The sequence below is a fragment of the Cnephaeus nilssonii genome, assembly GCF_951640355.1.
Source record: "Cnephaeus nilssonii genome assembly, chromosome: 13".
Lineage (NCBI taxonomy): Eukaryota > Metazoa > Chordata > Mammalia > Chiroptera > Vespertilionidae > Cnephaeus > Cnephaeus nilssonii.
Genome location: NC_137084.1, coordinates 76,873,829 through 76,892,291, shown reverse-complemented (window position 1 = coordinate 76,892,291; position 18,463 = coordinate 76,873,829). Strand labels below are relative to the sequence as shown.

The window sequence follows — 18,463 nt, the reverse complement described above, 5'->3', positions numbered from 1 at the left end:
GCCAGCAGACAGGGGACCAGTGGCTGTGGTGGGAGGGACTGGGTGGGGGCACAGAGGATGGGCTGAGACCTGCCCCTGTGCCCACTGCAGCTTCTTGGCCCACAGTTCCTTTCAAGGTGCACAAATTCATGCACTGGGCCCTTAGTAAATAAATAAAATAAAACACATCCTTGCTGAGTCAGTTTCATGCTTCTTTGTTCTGTTTTTAAATATCTACACCAATAAAAGAGAACATGCAAATTAACCATCACTCCACTACACCCACCAGCCACAACCACCAGCCAATCAGGAGCGAGTATGCAAATTAACCCAACCAAGATGGTGGCCGGCCACTAAGCAAGCAGGAGGCTTGGGTTTCCCTGGCGATGGAGGAGGCCAAGCTTTCTGCCCGCTCTGGCTGGCCCTGGCCTTCGCTCAAGGCTACAAAGTTTCAATTATAGAAGATAAATAAATCCCCCAAAAAATGGCTGTGGCCATGGAGGGAGCAGGAGGCTTGGGTTTCCCCGGCAATGGAGGAAGCCAAACTTCCTGGCCTGCCCTGGCCTCCTCAAGGCTACAAAGTTTCAATTATAGAATATAAATAAATCCCAGATCCCAGGGCCTCCATTTAGGTCGCCGGGGACGTGGCCGGCCTGCAAACCACCACAGGCCCCTCGCCCAGGCCACCCCACGCCCCAAGGGAACCCCCACCCTGATCTGGGACACCCTTCAGGGCAAACCAGCTGGCCCCCACCTGTGCACCAGGCCTCTATCCTATCTAATAGTATGTAAATTGACCATCACTCCAACACACAAGATGGCTGCCCCAATGTGGTCAAAGATTCTGCCCCCATGTGGACACAAGATGGCTGCCACAAGATGGCCAGCAGGGGAGGGCAGTTGGGGGCGATCAAGCCTGCAGGGGAGGGCAGTTAGGAGTGACCAGACCGGCAGAGGAGGGAAGCTGGGGGCGACCGGGCCTGCAGGGAAGGGTAGTTGCGGGGGACCAGGCCTGCAGGGGAGGGCAATTTGGGGGGACCAGGCCTGCCCCTGACCTTTCCTCTTTAGAGATGACATTGAGGCTTCTGTAGTATTTAAGCAAACATTCTTACCATCCAGGCCCAGATAAACAAAACCAGCCATGGCTGACATCAGGACCAGCTGCATGGAATAATGACCCGCCTGCCCTGGTGCTGGCCAATCAGTGGAGACCACAACGCTGAATGGACAAACCTGGAAAGCTACTGAATATTTAATTGAAATCTTCTCATGGGACCTCCTCTAAAATTCTTAGCATGGAGAACCCAGTGTGCTCTTCCTCCCGGGAGCACGCCCAAGCTTTTCCCTTCTCCACACTCCTCCCAGCCCCAGGCACATAGCCCAGGCAGTGTGGCTCTGTAAGAGAACATTTATTGGGTAAATCACAGATGTAGAAGTAATTCCTAGAATAAAGGGGCTTAGAAAACCAGCTACGGAGGTAACGGAAGGGCCCTGAGAGCTTGGGAGTGAGGAAGCTAATGGTAGCAGGCCTAGGGCAGGGAGGGGAGAGGGTTAGGGAAAGGCATGGGGGTATTCCCAGGAGGGAGAGTGCAATGGTTCCTCTGTCCTAGGGGTTTTAAGGGTGGAGATTTTAGGGGAGGTCCCAAGAGCTCTTAATAGAATATTTTTGTTTTTTCTTGTTTTTGTTAATATTAAGCAGTTTTCCAGGTGTGTCCTTTTAGGGTTGTGGTCTTCACTGACTGACTGGTGGGCACAGGGCATTGGCTCAGTGGATAGAGAGTCGGCCCTTGGACTGAAGGGTCCGGGGTTTGATTCCAGTCAAGGGCACATACCTCAGCTGCAGGTCCCCTGGCCCTGGTGCCTGGTTGGGGTGTGTGCAGGAGGCAACCAATCAATGGGTCTCTCTCACATCAATGTTTCTCTCTGTCTCTCCTTCTCCCTTCCACTCTACGAAAATCAATGGAAAAATATCCTCAGCTGAGGATTAATAAAAAAACAAAATCAAAGCTGCTGGTTCTGAGATCAGCGATGGCTGGTTTAGCTTATTTCTGGAGCTAAAATACTACTGAAGCCTCATCGTCATCTCTAAAGAGGAAAGGTTGGGGGGGGGGGGGGGCGGGCGGGCGGTGGCTCGGGGAGGAAAAGTCATCCAGAGCCAGGTCCCACCCTACAACTGATTGTCTGTTGCTAGGCACCTCGGGCTTCCCACCCTGGTGACCTTCAGTACCTGGCCCATCGTCCTAGCTCTGCTCATGTCTAACTGCCTACCACAGAAGTATATATTTTAGGCAATTCAAAATCATTACTGTTAACGTAAAAAACCACTAAAACCTATAAAGAATTTTTGTGAGTTTATTTGAGCCAAACTGTCCACATATGCCGGGAAGCAGAACCTCAATGAATTGAGGTAATGCTCCGGAGAATGGTGGTTACATCTGTATTTATATGTTGCAATCAAAGGAAAGGGACATAGGTGGGTTACATGAAATCCATTGGTGATAGACTAGAAAGGCGGGAGAAAGCAAAGTAGGCAAACCCTTGGGATTGGATAAGAAGTAAAATGATGGACACATACTTAGGTGGGTACAGGAACAATTAACATAACAATGGAGGAATTTGTAGTCTTTGTCCTGGAGCCCAGGTTGTGCCCCAAGGGGTCCAGAAAAAGGGAAGTTACAAGTTACTCAGGCATTTCAAGGGTATGTTATCATAGATGCAAAAAGACAGATAGTCTCAGTTAAGGTCAAGGTTGACCTTGTCTGTGAAGATACCGGCCGAGGACGAAACTATCCACCCTAACTGCTTTTAGTTAAACTTTAATTTCAGACCACCCTTTGTGGTTCCTTTAGGTCTCTGAGTTTGCAGGCCTTCCCAGAGCTTGTCAGGTTAGCAAGTGGCCCCTTTCGTCCACATTACATTTTTGTAATTATTTGTAAAATTATAAGCCCTTTCACCAATCACAATTATTCCGTTGATTCTTCCAATTGTTATTTGTTTTTACATAATTTAACAATATAATTGCCCTGTTCTAAATATTATTTCAAATATGCCTTTCCACTTAATCTGGAAATTTTATACAGTATTTCTCAATTGGATTGCCTGCATATTATTTTGTTAGGCAGCTGTGCCTGCTTAGTATTTTCCTCATTTTTGTATGTTTTTCCATTTCTTTTTGTAATAAAGATACTAAAATCTTTTCCCCTTGTTTTGAATGCCTCAAGGACACTAGAATAGAATTTTTCTTGAGAGGGTATGTAAACATTTTTCCTATTATTTCAGATTACTATACTGCTATCTCTAAAGCCACCAGTAGTGCCCCCGAAGGAGATCATCTCTGTCTATAATCTCATTAATACTGGTTTTTTAGGCTTTCAAGTTTCTAATTTAAGTAGGTGTGAACCCGTACCTTCTGGCTGCTTTAATTCTCCAAATGTTTAATCACTAGCAAGGTTGAACATGTTCATTTCAAATGTTGCGGTTTCCTCCTATTTGTTGTGTTCTTGGTGTTCTCTGACCATCTCCAGGGATTTAAGAACGATATAAATAAATACAGCACTTGCTTCCTTCTAATCTAATGTCACTCTCTGCTCTGAAGTGAGGTATTTTCTAATTATAGGATGATATCCCGACAGTAACTTGTACCTACCAAACGTAGATAACTTCGTTAATTCAATTTAAGGTATGCATTCAGCCTCCACTGTTCACCAGATACTGAGCTAGGGGAAGACTCCCAAGAACAATATAGACATGTTTCCTGCTCCTGGCCTTGGAGTTTAGTTTTAGGACAATATATTTCAAGCATAACAAATATTTTTTTGCGATTTATAGGAATTCTAGGGTAAAATAGCAATGCACACCTGTTTTGTATCTTCACACAGAGACTATGTTAAGCCTGCTGCCGTACACCTGAAAGGGGGAATGCACCTTCCCCTTGGATGCCCTTCACACCCTTTGGCTGGAAAACTCGTTCCCTCTAGTTTCCGGCTGGGCTACAAACCTGAAATTCAATCTGCAACCCAGCGCAGCCGGCGCGGCTCGGCCCCGCCGCAGGGTCAGTCCGCCGGGCGCGGCGCGGGAACGCCGAGCACCCTCGGGCGGTTCCCCCCCTCCAGGCGCGGCCCAACCTCGGGCGGTTCCTCCCTCCGGGCGCGGCCCCAACCCCGCCCTGGGCCTCAGGCTCCGGCGCCCGGCGGTCCTGCCGCTTTTCTCCCTTTGGTCACTCCGCTCAGCCCACCTCCCCGGACCGCTCGGCGGTTGGCCCGGCTCCCGCCACCTGTCCAGGCCTCTCCCTCTAGGGCGTGCCCTTCGTCTGGCCGGGCCAGCCCCGCACCGAGGCCCCTCTCCGCGGACCCCCGCCTTCCGCTCCTCTCTGCGTCTTCTCTCCAAACGGGAGTCCGCGCAGGCTCCGCTCAACTCCCGCCCGCGTCGCCCTCACCCTCTTTGGACCAGCCTTTCCCCGGCTCCGGGGGAGGGGGAAGAGCGCACGTTCCTCACCATCCAGGGTGCGAGGGGTGGGGCGAGTCTTTGGAGCCCGTTTACGACAGCGTGCGGCTGCGCGGCGTGGCTGACGGCAGCGCCGCACCGCTCTCGGGGAGGTCACTCCGGAGACGGCGTAGGTTTGGGGGTGTTGGGGTCGGTGGTACATACAATGTGGCGCGTCTGTGCGCGACGGGCCCAGGATGCGGCTCCCCGGGCGGGGCTCGGGGCTCGGTGGGCCGCCTTGCGGGAGGGCCCGGGAGCCCCGATCGTCACCCCGCGGGGTGGTCCGGCTCCGGCTCGTTGCCGCGGCGCGACCCCGGGATACTGTGGAGTCCGCGCGGTCTGCGGCTGGCGCTCCGGCCCGTGGACCGCGCCGCGGGATCGCTTCCTGCTGCAGCTTTTGGGGTCGCCTGGCCGCCGCTGTTACAGTCTCCCCCCGCATCAGAAGGTGAGCCCCAGACCTGCCCTTCGCGGGACCCCGTTGCCCTTCAGGGTCGACTTCTTGGCCATGAGTCTTCCTCGGAGGCCTCAGCGGCCCTCCACCCTCTCCCCGTATCTGCCCTGCACCGTTCCAGGACCCAGCTTTGCAGTCACTGCAGCCTCCTCTCCCGATCCGTTCCATGGAAAGGAGAGCGCCCAGCCTGGGGCTCTGGGTGGGTGTCTGCGAAGGTCCGTGCTCCGTCAGACCCGCGGGACCGGGAGCAGGAAGCTTGCACTGCAGAGGTTCTGGCGGCAGGAACTCGCTTGACACCCCCAAGTCCCCAGTGCCCAGCGGGTGGCGAGACTCAAACTCTTTGCATTAAATTGAATGGCAGGAAACATTAAACCAGACTGAGAGTGAGGTAGCCCGTTTAAATTTTAGTGTTTCTCCTTTTTCTCCTCCAGCTTGCTTTGCCCTCTCTTTCCCCCACAATGCAAGCAGGCACCATCGCCCGTTGGGAGAAAAAGGAAGGGGAAAAAATCAAGGAGGGTGAACTAATTGCAGAGGTAAGTTGTTTTAAAATATGGAAATAAGTTAAAAGGGACCGAGTTAGCTAAACTGAGCATTAACTTTCTGGGTGGGTAGTTAGTTATTCCTTTTGCTTAAGAAACTTAGATGTTTATTTCAACTTGATATTAGAGAAGCTTGGTTAAATTGTCAGCAGCTAGCAGAAATGAATTTTTAGCTAAGTTTTAAAAAATAATTCCTTCTTTCAGCTCTGTGGTAGAGGTTATATCTTCACATGAACTGTAAAATTCTAAACACAAGCTAATAATCTTCATACTTGGCAGCACAAGCCTAAGCTCCTACTTTTGTGTTAAAAGATTGAAACTGATAAAGCCACTGTGGGATTTGAGAGCATGGAGGAGTGTTACATGGCAAAGATACTTGTTGCTGAAGGCACCAGAGATGTTCCAATTGGATCAGTCATCTGTATCACAGTTGACAAGTGAGTACTACCCTGGTAATTTTTGGAATTTAGGTGATTAGTGGACTATTTTAACTCAGAATTGAGGAATTAGGAGTTAAAGGCTCCTAAGACTCCTGTAGGAGCTAAATCCGCTTTATAACCCCCCACCCTTATACTTATGCATTCTTTCTCTTCCTTAGACCTGAGGATGTTGAGGCCTTTAAAAATTATACATTGGATTCGGCAGCACCCACCCCACAAGCAGCCCCAGCACCATCCCCTGCTGTCACTTCTTCGCCACCTACACCTTCTGCTCAGGCTCCTGGTAGCTCATATCCCACTCACATGCAGGTGAGGCTCAGCCTCTGGGTGTTAACTCTAGAAAGTTGATTATCTATTCATTAGTTTACATAGATGGCTATCACATTCTGGAAACTGGCATTAAATATGGCTACCTCTTGTCGTGAAAGTAAATAGAAATTTAAACATGAAAATTGATAACTTTTATTCCTAGTTATTTCCAGGTGTGTTATTCTCAGCCACAATGTAGTAGCAAGATAATACTTGGCATTTTTCATTCACGACATTATGTTATATTTGAGGATGATTTGTACTTATGTGTATCTACTCCCTGTGGAGATAGAGTTTTTAGTAGGCCTCAAGTGCTGTCTGTTGAATGAAAGTCCTCAATTGGTGTTTTCCTTTGCAATGTGGTGTTCTGTTTTCTAAGAGAGGGTGAAGTAGTCCAGCAGTATTAATAAATGAGAGAATTAACTAAAGAATAAGTGTAGAATAGACATATATCATAGCATTGAAACCAAGCTGAAGGCAACAATCACAGTTGATTCTCTTAACTAAACCAGTTTATTAGATTTTAGGGTAATCTCATGTATATTTGTGTGTTTCTGATACTAGAAATGGATAAAAACCAACTGCCTCTGTAAAGGATTAAGATTAGGACTTTTCCTTCACTCAGTTATTTGTAGAAATTTCTATATAAGAGTCTCTTTTGTGTGAACATAATGATCTACTCCATGATCTATTAACAGTCACTCATGAGGAAGTTTTGCCTGGTGTTTATTTCACATATTTATTTCATCTTGTTCAGCAAATTCTGTCTCACTACATAACTCTGACTTCATTTCTCTCCATTTTATATCTGTGGCTTTATATTCAAGGGTTAGGGTTATGTCTTAATTATCCTAATTTTTTGTTGTTGTTAATCCTCACCTGAGGATATTTTTCCATTGATTTTTAGACAGAGTGGAATCGAGGGGGGAGAGATTGAGAGGGAGAGAAACATAGATGTGAGATACATTGATTGGTTGCCTCCCACATGAGCCCCAACCAGGACCCGGGATCAAGCCTGCAATGGAGGTTCATGCCCTTGACTGGAATCGAACCTGGGACCCTTGAGTCCGCAGGCTGACGCTCTATCCTCTGAGCCAAACCGGTTAGGGCAGAATTCTAAGTTTTGTTTTACTTTTTTCCCTGCCTTCGTAAGACATCAATTGAAATGATTTTTCTCAAAGCACTACAAAGACACCAAACAAAACCCATAATCAAGTAAGCATCCAAATTCAGTGGACACACAAGCCATATAAATAGGAAGACAATTTTTAATTTAGATTAGCCAATCTGCTATTTAGATTTTATTGGGGTGGAAGTGACTTGTAAAGAACAGTTCTTTTTCTTTTTTTAAAATCCTTTTATATTTTGTTTTCTCACCTGAGGACTGAGGATATTTTTCTCATTGATTTTCAGAGTAGAAGGGAGTGGGAAGGAGGGAGAGACACACACACATCAATTGGTTGCCTCCCACAGGTGCCCCGACTAGGGGCAGGGGTGGAACCCGCAACCTAGGTATGTACCCTTGACTGGGGAATTGAACCTGAGACCCTCTGGTGTGCAAACTGATGCTCTAACCACTGAGCATGCTAGCCAGGACTGTTTTGTGTTTTTTGTTTGTTTTTAATATATTTTTATTGATTTCAGCGAGGAAGGGAGGGGGGGGGGGAGAGAGAGAGAGATCAATGATGAGAGAGAATCATGGATCAACTGCCTCCTGCACACCCCACACGTGATCGAGCCCGCAGTCTGGGCATGTGCCCTGACCAAGAATCAAAACTATGACCTCCCGGTTCATAGGTCCACGCTCAACCACTGAGCCAAGCTGGCCGAGTTGTTGTTGTTGTTTTTTAAATATATTTATTGATTTCAGAGAGTAAGGGAGAGGGAGAGAGAGATAGAAGCATCATTGATGAGAGAATCTTGATCAGCTGCCTCCTGTACACCCCCTACTGCGGATCGAGCCCGAAACCCGGGCATGTGCCCTTAACTGGAATCGAACCTGGGACCCTTCAGTCTGCAGGCCAATACTCTATCCACTGAGCCAAACTGGTCAGGGTTAATTGATTTTTAGAGAGAGCAGAGGGGGGAAGGAGAGAGAAACATTGATTAGTTGCCTCCTGTATGTGCCCTGACAGGGAATCGAACCCCAAACCTTTTGGGGTACAAGATGACGTTCCAACCAACTGAGTCACCCGGCCAGGGCGAGAGCAGTTCTTAATATTAGTTGTTTTTATCTTGGAAAGATGTTTGGGAGAAATGCAGTTTTCTCTGAGTGAAAATACACAGAGTACAGCAAAATTTTAATGGACTAGCCTGGACCACGATCATTCTGTGAAAATGAAAAATTCTACCTTAATCTAAGTGTTAAAAAAGTTGAAAAGAGATTCTTTGTTTAGATATTGAGGACTTAATTTTGACTTTAGAAATCTTTCCCATCTGCTCATTGCTTTTAACTTTGGAGGGTGGGTCAGAGTATTATTGATACGACAAAGCTTGAGATTTGAAGGATTATTTAACTGGCGGGACACTGTTGAGCACTAAGCTTTTGCTGTTTGGGGGTATCCAGCAGATGGGAGTCTGGATTGTCATAGTCACTGTTGTTATAAAACTAAGTTTGCCTGAATGCTGTTGTGTTCAAGGCTTTCTAGTATTAAGCAGTAATTGTTTGTTTCTACAGGTGCTTCTTCCTGCCCTCTCTCCCACCATGACCATGGGGACAGTTCAGAGATGGGAAAAAAAAGTGGGTGAGAAGCTAAGTGAAGGAGACTTATTGGCAGAGATAGAGACTGACAAGGCCACTATAGGTGAGATTTCTTCAGCTGTTAGTGGTTGAGACACTGAGTTTTCCAATGAGGGAAGAGGATTGCCGTCCTATCCTATAATGAGTGAGTGATAACATGAAACATTTTAATTGTTGGGATTCATTTCCTGGAACAGGATATTTCATAACAGAAGTATGCATAGTCAGATTTGTCAGTTTCATACTGTACTTTCATTGAATCAGGGATATGTCAACTTGGAGATTATTTTTAGGCCACAGTTTGCTTTTTAGCCTTATTTATGTTACTGAGAAGATATATCAGAACTGTGTTGTCTAAAGTGGGCAAAGGGAACATAACTTCCAAGGCAGGAAATATCAAAGAATGTAAGATGACTTTGAGGGAAAACTGAAACCAGGGTTTAGATTGTCCTCATAGTTTGAGAATGACTGATAGAATGTATATATACCTGTTCAGATATCATATTTTTATATGTTTTTCCTATTCATTTTTATGCTCAGCAAAACTCATATAGATAATCATATATTTATAATAATACTTATGGATAATTTGTAGATAAGTATATTTCTTTCCTGTCCAATCCTCAAAGATGCAGTCGGAGATGCTGGGCATCCTCTGCAGTGGTTGTTTTCAGATTGTGTTCTGAAATCATGAAATCATTGGTTTCAAACCCCATGATTCCTTGATGGCATCGTGGGGCAAAGGAGGACTTAAGCGGCACTCTACTGTGCCCTATTCCCCTCCCTCACTTCTACCAGGGCAACTCCTTATCTTTTTGCATATTGTGTTTCCCCCATAGATTTTATCAGGAGAATGGATTGTTTGTGAAAAAGAGAGAAAAAAACAAAAACCATTGGTAACAATAGATATGCAGTATCTGCTTTGAATGCCAATGTTGCTGTAGAGCAGGCGTCCTCAAACTATGGGCCGCGGGCCACATGCGGGTGTTTTTGCCGTTTTGTTTTTTTACTTCAAAATAAGATATGTGCAGTGTGCATAGGAATTTGTTCATTTTTTTTTTTTTAAACTATAGTCCGGCCCTCCAACGGTCTGAGGGACAGTGAACTGGCCCCCTGTTTAATAAGTCTGAGGACCCCTGCTGTAGAGGCTGGTATTCTAGAGACTAATCACTAGAGAAGTATAACCTTGGTTAACTTTTTTTTAAAATATATTTTTATTGATTTCAGAGAGGAAGGGAGAGGGAGGGAGGGAGGGAGGGAGGGAGGGAGAGAGAGAGAGAGAGAGAGAGAGAGAGAGAGAGAGAGAGAGAAACATCAATGATGAGAGAGAAGCATGACTCCCAAGTGGAGATCAAGCCTGCAACCCAGGCATGTGCTCTTGACTGGAATCAAACCTGGCACCCTTCAGTCCGCAGACCGACGCTTTATCCACTGAGCCAAACCGGCTAGGGCAACCTTGGTTAACTCTTTAAACTATTGTGGTCTTGGAGTCCTTTATTTTCTTTTTCTTTTTCTTTTTTTTTTAAATTTTATTGATTTCAGAGAGGAATGGAAAGGGAGAGAGAGATAGAAACATCAATGATGAGAATCATGGATCGGCTGCCTCCTGCATGCCCCCTACTGGGGATCGAGCCCACAACCCAGGCATGTGCCCTTGACTGGAATCAAACCCAGGACCTTTCAGTCAGCAGGCTGATGCTCTATCCACTGAGCAAAACCGGCTAGGGCCTTTATTTTCTCTTTATAAGAAAAGCAGCAGCTGAATAAAATGTAAATTGCTGACTCCATAGAAAATCTAGTAATACTGTATTTCTTAATATTTGGTAATACCAAATATAACGTCTTTGAAAAACTCCGAAGATGCTTTTAGTAGCTCCCTTTAAGATCCATGTGGTTCTGATCTATACCAGTATACTAATGCCATCTTAGAGTCTGTTTGTCTGCCTTAGGCCTGCCCTTGGAGATGTTTTTAGGAAAATGTTTAGTACTAACTACTGTCTATAATCTCTCATAGTTATTTAATAGATACTAAATAAAGTGTTTACTTTGTACCAGGTACTGTTTCTAAGTACTTGAAAAATGTTAATTCATTTAATTTTCATAATATCCTGTGAAGTACATAATATTATCCCCATTTTGCAGGTAAAGAAGCTGAAACACACAAGTTAAATAGCTTGCAAAGGGTTATATAGCTTGAAGGAGAAGAACCTTTTACTTAAAACTGTACCATGAATTTGGAGGAGTAGTGGAATCCTTTAGGTTCTATAATAGTATTTCTTTCTGTTTAAGGTTTTGAAGTACAAGAAGAAGGTTACCTGGCAAAAATTCTGGTTCCAGAAGGCACAAGAGATGTCCCTTTAGGAACACCACTCTGTATCATTGTAGAAAAAGAGGCAGATATAGCAGCATTTGCTGACTATAGGCCAACTGGAGTAACTGATTTAAAGCCACAAGCAGCACCACCTACCCCTCCCCCGGTAGGTATGCTTCCAGACTGGAGGGAACACTTACTTATCCCTTTCTAAATTTAGGGATTAGATTAGATGATATTCTAGGTTCCTTCTAGCTCTAAGAGTTTATGAATGAGATAGGAGATGGTTAACATTTGTGGAGACCTACAAGGGGTGTGGCACTGCACCATTCACCTAATAGCCAATAATTTGATCCGTGTAGCTTTCCTTTTTTTCATGCTGTCTTGAGTCATGCTGAGAACAAAGCTGAGATGACAGGTTCCTTTTCTGCTTTAGATGTTGATATGCTTATGGAAGGTAATGCTTTGTTCCCCATTTTCTGTAGAATTTACTATGTAATCTTTGTCACTGTCAACCCTCTTGGTGGTTGCATGTTATAGTGCAGGCGACCTCAAACTACGGCCCGCGGGCCACATGCGGGTGTTTTTGCCATTTTGTTTTTTTACTTCAAAATAAGATAATGTGCCCTGTGCATAGGAATTTGTTCATAGTTTTTTTTAAACTATATTCCGGCCCTCCAACAGTCTGAGGGACAGTGAACTGGCCCCCTGTTTAAAAAGTTTGAGGACCCCTGTTATAGTGGGTCAGGCTTATATTTATAATACATTGGAACCTTGACATAACATGACTTGTTTTGCATAGAATTTAGCCTGGCAGTATATACTCTACACTGTATGCTATATACCTGTAACATGAGCTTGTATGAACTCTAAGCATTGATAACACTGTCAGAAGGCTTCTGCAGATGCCAGAAGCATGATGGTGTAGACTAGGTACACATTTCTGCCAGAGAAAATTTGATTTCTCACTGCCATACATTCATGGGGAGCTGGCAAGTAGTTTGTTTTATTTATTTATTTTTAATATATTTTATTGATTTTTTACAGAGAGGAAGAGAGAGGGATAGAGAGTTAGAAACATCGATGAGAGAGAAACATCAATGAGAGAGAAACATCGATCAGCTGCCTCTTGCACATCCCCTACTGGAGATGTGCCCGCAACCAAGGTACATGCCCTTGACCGGAATCGAACCTGGGACCCTTGAGTCCGCAGGCCGACGCTCTATCCACTGAGCCAAACCGGTTTCGGCAGTTTGTTTTATTTCTTAAGGTACTTTCAACATGAGACCTTCCAGCATAATTTATTATTTTGAAATTAGGTTTAGTCAAAACAAAAACCATGTTGTTGATGTAAGAAAATGAAAATAAAGAAGTGGCAAGAGAGTAAAGTGAAGAAAATCTATAAGGATATATATACTGGTCAGCGGTATTAAATTCCATGCTTCTATGTTATCATGGAGTAAGATGACTTTGTTCTTTGACATAAAGTATTGCTATTATTCATATATCTATATTATGTTAAGTAGGGAAACTGTTATGATCTTTGGGGGGGAAAATGAAAGTTATTCAATTAAAATATCTTTGACTTAAAAAATGTAAGCTGTTGATCTTTCAGATCAATCTTTGCAGTGGTGAATTAACAATTTGTAACTTTTTTAAAAAGGTGACCCCTGTTCCTCCAACTCCCCAACCTGTAGCCTCTACACCGTCAGCCACCCGCCCGGCTACTCCTGCTGGACCAAAGGGAAGGTTGTTTGTTAGCCCTCTTGCAAAGAAATTGGCAGCAGAGAAGGGGATTGACCTTACACAAGTAAAAGGTAAGTCTGTTTCTATGGAATGGAGTTGCAAAGCTAAAATTTGGTTGAGTTTCTTCCTTAACCCTTTGCACTCGCTTGCTTTTTTCTCGATTCCTTTATTCTACTCAGGATTTAATTTTTTAAATACCCCAGATTTTACAAAGCGCGGCAGTAGAATAAAAAACTGGAGTTTCTTTTCATACAAACTTATTTATTTGGATTTTTTTATATTTCAAATTATTGATACATTCAAAGAGTAATTTTAATCTCGACATCCGAGTGCAAAAGGTTAAGACCAGTAAGTACAACTATATGTAGTCATTTTTTTCTGGGAGGGTGGGGAGAAGGATGAGGGAGGGAAATAACTCCTTTCTTGCTACCACAGATTTGGGAAACTTCATTGTGCTTTATTTAGTCTCAGATCTACCTATATAATATAGATAGCTTTTTTTCATTATCTATTCACGGGAACTGCTTAATTGTTGGTAAAACTATAATGTGCTTATTCAGCAAAGTTGGTTTATAGGACTTGATTATATAATAAGAAATCTGTTAGTTCTAGGCTGACTAAATGTAGCAATACACAAGCACAACATGAAGTTTGGGTGATTAGAAATGACTTAAAAACTGAAGTAAAGCTCCCAGAGGGCAAAGAAAATGTTTTACTCATCTTTTTCTCCCCAAAGAAAAAGTATAGCTTGGTGATAAGAGCATGGGGTCTTGAATCACTCCATCTAGGATTTAATTCTGGCTTTATCATTTTCTGTGTAATATTTTCTTTGGTGAATTACTTAAAGTGTATATGTCTTTATAGGAATTACTTCATCTGTTTTTACATCTGTAAAACTGAGATAATTGTGTGCATTAAAATAGGTGAAGTGCTTAGAATAGTATCTAGAATATATAAGTACTCAAAACATACTTGTTTTGTTCATATTGTTATTATTGCCTAGCATTTAAATAAATGTTTTTAAACTAAAATTAAGCTAAAGTTTAATGTAAGGCAATTAAGATTCTTATTGAGATAAGGGGAGAAATTACTATTTGTGAAACCTGGTTTGATGGCTACTACTTGTACTAGTCATTTAGTACTACATTTAATTTATATAACACTTTTTGAAGTAAGAATTTTCATTCCCTATTTTTTTGGATTAAAAAATAGACTCTTAAGGGAGCTCCCTTTCTGTTAGGTAGTAAAGTTACAATTTGAATCTAGATTTGTTTAATTCTAAAGCTTATTCCCTCTACCCTTATGCTGCCTTCTGTTTTGATGTTCTGCCTTCCTTAATTACTCAAGAAAATAATAACTGGTTATTTTCCCAGTTGTCCAGCTATGGGCACTCAGTGCTGGTTATCATCTTTGCATTCAGTTGTTTTGTGGTTAGAAGACAAGCCAGTCTCCAAAGATGCAAGAATGAGATACTGTAAATTTTTGTAAAATTAGATTCTTGTAATATTGTAAGACCTGTTTTCCCATCTTAATGTATATAACTAGTATGTTGTCATTCTTTATATGTTATTAGAACCAGGGACAACAATATAAGTTGGAATAAATTTTAAGAGGAAGGACTGGGTTAATAAGTATATCTGAAGAATTTAGACAAGTAAGATGATTCATTTATTATTTAAACAAATACTCGTTGAGTATTGTCTGTACATCCAACATTTACTCATAAGACAGACAGGATTTCCATGTCAGATGGTTATATTATCAACAATAAGTAATTAAATGTACAGAAAGGGAATATGGCATAGTAGTTAAGAGTGTAGATTCTGGAGCTGTAATGCTTGGGTTTGAACCCCAACTCTGCCATACATTATCTGTATGATCTTTTGTGTCTTAGTTTCTTCATTTGTATCTGAAAATAATTCCTTATAGGTTGTGAGGATTAAATAAGTTAAACACTATCTGCACATAGGAAGCATATATAGGTATTAGCTATAATAACAATAACATTATTATTAAATAAGATGATTTACATGCTAACAAAGAAACCAGATGATATATGAGTGAGTAACAGGGTCAATATATGTGCAGTTATGATTGCTTTTAGACAGGGTGGTTGGGAAAGATCTTTTAAACGTGACATTAGATCTGACCTGGAAGATGAGTCAGCTTTGAGCCAACTATGTGGAAACTGGGGAAGAAGCATTTGGGGCAGAGAAATCAGTAGTACACGGTTTGAAAGTGGGAAAGAGCTTAGCATATTTGAGAACCTAAAAGTGGCCTGTGTTAATGGAGCATAATGAGCAAAGAAAGGGTCTAGTGATAGATGAGGTTGGAAGAAACATGAGTGAGAACATAAAGGACTTTATAGCTTACTAGAGGCCTGGTGCATGAAATTTATGCACGGGGGTGGGTCCCCCTCAGCCTAGCCTGCACCCTCTCCAATCTGGGACCCCTCGGACATCCCTCTCACAATCCGGGAATGCTGGCTCCTAACTGATCACCTGCCTGCCTGCCTGATCGCCCCTAACTTCCCCCACTGCCAGTCTGATCACCCCTAACCACCACTGCCTGCCGGCCTGATCACCTCTAACTGCCCCCCCCCATCAGCCTGGTCGCCCCTAACTGTCGTCCCTCCCCCCCCCCCGCTGGCCTGATCGCCCCTCACTGCCCCCCCCTGCTGGCCTTGTCGCCCCCAATTGCCCCCCCCCCCCCGCACGGCCTTATCGCCCCATGTAGCCTGCTGTTCGGACAGCATCCCAGACAATTTGCATATTCCTCTATTAGTATAGATGGTAGAATTTGAATTTTATTTAAAGTACAGTAGGAAGTCACTGAAAGATTAAAACAAAGAACTTATATTTTTAAAGGATCATTTTGGCTGCTCTTTAAAAATGGATTAAATGAAAGCCAAGACATCTGTTAAGATGTTTCTGGAACTGATGGTGGTAGCTTAGCTCAGGGCTGGGGAACGTCTGGCCCTCTGGCTGTATAAGGCCCACAAAATCACTTGGTCTGGCCCTGTCAAGGCATTCGGGGTGAGTTATTTAAATGTTTGACAAAATATAGCAGGCTAATTTTTTTAAAATATATTTTATTGATTTTTTACAGAGAGGAAGGGAGAGGGATAGAGAGTTAGAAACATTGATGAGAGAGTGAAACATCAATCAGCTGCCTCCTGCACACTCCCTACTGGGTATGTGCCCGCAACCAAGGTACATGCCCTTGACTGGAATCGAACCTGGGACCCTTCAGTCCGCAGGCCAATGCTCTGTCCACTGAGCCAAACCAGTTAGGGCAGCAGGCTAATTTTTAAGTTGATAATTTTGTGTGGCCCTCGAATGATATTATAAATATTCAAATGGCCCTTGTCAGAAATAAGGTTCCCCACCCCTGGCTTAGACTATGGTGGTGATAGTGGAAGTGGAAAGTAATGGACAGCTTCAAGACACATTTTTTGACATAGAATGAACAGAACTTAGTCAAGGATTGGGAATGGGGACTCAACAGCAGTAATTTCAAAAGAAATGTGTGGTGGAAGCCAGTTTTGATAGGTTGAAAAGTATCTCTTACATTTTGAGAAAGTAAGAGGTGTTGGGATTGGCCTTTGACAGGAATTAGGGACATTGTGTTTTTAAAGGAGAGAGAGGAATATGGGATGGGATTGTAGGTTTGGTGGTGGAGGATGGGTAGAATACCTCTCTGGTTGCTGCTATTTGAAGTAAGGATATCAGCTGGAGAATGAGTGTGGCGAGGTTTGAGGTTAGGTTGTGTAGTGTCCTCAGAGATTGGGAAAGTGAGTTCAAGGAACACATAATTTCAGTGTAGTTTTGTGTATCTGTTTTAGGTTTGTGGTATAGTTAGTCAGCTAGGTGTGTATCACCCCCCCACCCCCCACAGCAACATTAAGCAACTCTGGTGCTGGCATTGAGAAGGCTGACATTTTGGAGTTTGATCAGGAAGTGATTATAACAATGATCCATAGAATGTAAGATGGGTAAGGAGGAACTGAAGACAAGAGGAAATAATGGATGATGAGAACAGAGGAGTCAGTGGAATGAAGATCTTGATGAGGTCAAATAAATTTTACAGTAGGGGGAGGGAGTGGTTTAGAATAAGTGAGCTGAGAGGATCATTGATTGTGTGGTGTTTTCTGACATCAAATGTATTTTTTCCACACTAACAATCAGTTCTACAACACCAACTGGGTGTCCAATAATTCAATCCTATCATGACACTAACTATCCAGAGTAAGTGTCAGACTCCACAGGATTAAGGGCTCAGTCCCATGAGACACTCCTACTTCAGATGCCAGTTGCAAGTCTAGGGACCACCATACTCCTGACCTACTGGCTGTAAATCGGGAGTTCTTAACACCCCTCTCCCCTGGTGCAGTAATGTACTAGAATGATTCACAGAACTCAGGAAAGCACTTTACTTACTATTACCATTTTATTATAAAGGATACAACTCAGAAACAGTCAAATAGGAGAGATATATAGGACAAGGCGTGGGGTGGGATGGGTTGCAGAGCTTCCATGCCCTCTCTGGGAGTACCACCCTCCCAGCAGAGTGACATATTCACCAATCTAGAAACTCACCAAATCTCATTATTCAAGAATATTGTTTTAATTTTTATTTATTGGAGAAAGAGACATCGATTTGTTGTTCTACCTATTTTTTGCATTCTTTGGTTGCTTCTTGTATGTGCCCTGACTGAGGATCAAACCCAAAACCTTGGCATATGGGACAATGTTCTAACCAACTTAGGTACCCAGCCAGGGCTCGGGGGTCTTAGTAAGAAGGCATGGTTGATTAAATCATTGGCCATTGGTTGTTGGGCTCAATCTCTCTGGAAGGACAGATTACTTAGCAAATTTGACCAAAATGTAATAATTTGGGGAGAAACTTTTAAATCCTAAACCCTGATGTTCAAAGTTTGATTTGTGTCAAAGCTAGCCATATTGGTTTTTTTGGGTTGTTTTTTTTTTATATGCAAAGCACTTTCACATCACTATCCCACTTGAAAAAAAATTTTTTTTTCTATTGCTATTGACATACAATATTAGTTTTTGGTGTTCAACATAGTGGTTAGACATTTATATACCTTACGAAGTGACCACCCTGGTAAGTCTAGTACCCATCTGACATCATACATAGTTATTACAATACTAGTGACCTGGTGCACGAAATTCATGCACATTAAAAGGGGATTAATTAGAGGAAATAATTTAATATTGCTATTTTCCCTTTCTCTATAATAGAAGTGTCAGAGATGAAAGAAAATTAGTAAAATGTATATGAAAACTTTCCTCCTGTCAGAGGGGCTTACCACAGGGCCAAGAGTCAAGTCCCCGCCCACCCACATGCACCTCAAAATCGCGTGAGACCCAGCCCCAGCCTCCCCCCCCCCCCACACACACACACACACATTGTCAAGCCCTGCCGGGCAGGGGGCGTAACCTCAGG

The 18,463-nt window shown here is 43.3% G+C and overlaps 1 protein-coding gene across 1 annotated transcript in view; it reads left to right on the top strand.

The window, feature by feature from the left end:
- The first annotated feature begins 4,512 nt into the window (after positions 1-4,512).
- Positions 4,513-18,463, top strand: part of DLAT (dihydrolipoamide S-acetyltransferase) — a 38,476-nt gene continuing 24,525 nt past the window's right edge. Inside the window, exons 1-7 of the mRNA XM_079789257.1 lie at positions 4,513-4,906; positions 5,344-5,445; positions 5,764-5,888; positions 6,050-6,200; positions 8,878-9,004; positions 11,230-11,417; positions 12,915-13,068. Of these exons, the coding sequence (XP_079645383.1) occupies positions 4,628-4,906; positions 5,344-5,445; positions 5,764-5,888; positions 6,050-6,200; positions 8,878-9,004; positions 11,230-11,417; positions 12,915-13,068 (1,126 nt within the window). The 5' untranslated portion in view covers positions 4,513-4,627. The remainder of the gene's footprint in view (positions 4,907-5,343; positions 5,446-5,763; positions 5,889-6,049; positions 6,201-8,877; positions 9,005-11,229; positions 11,418-12,914; positions 13,069-18,463) is intronic.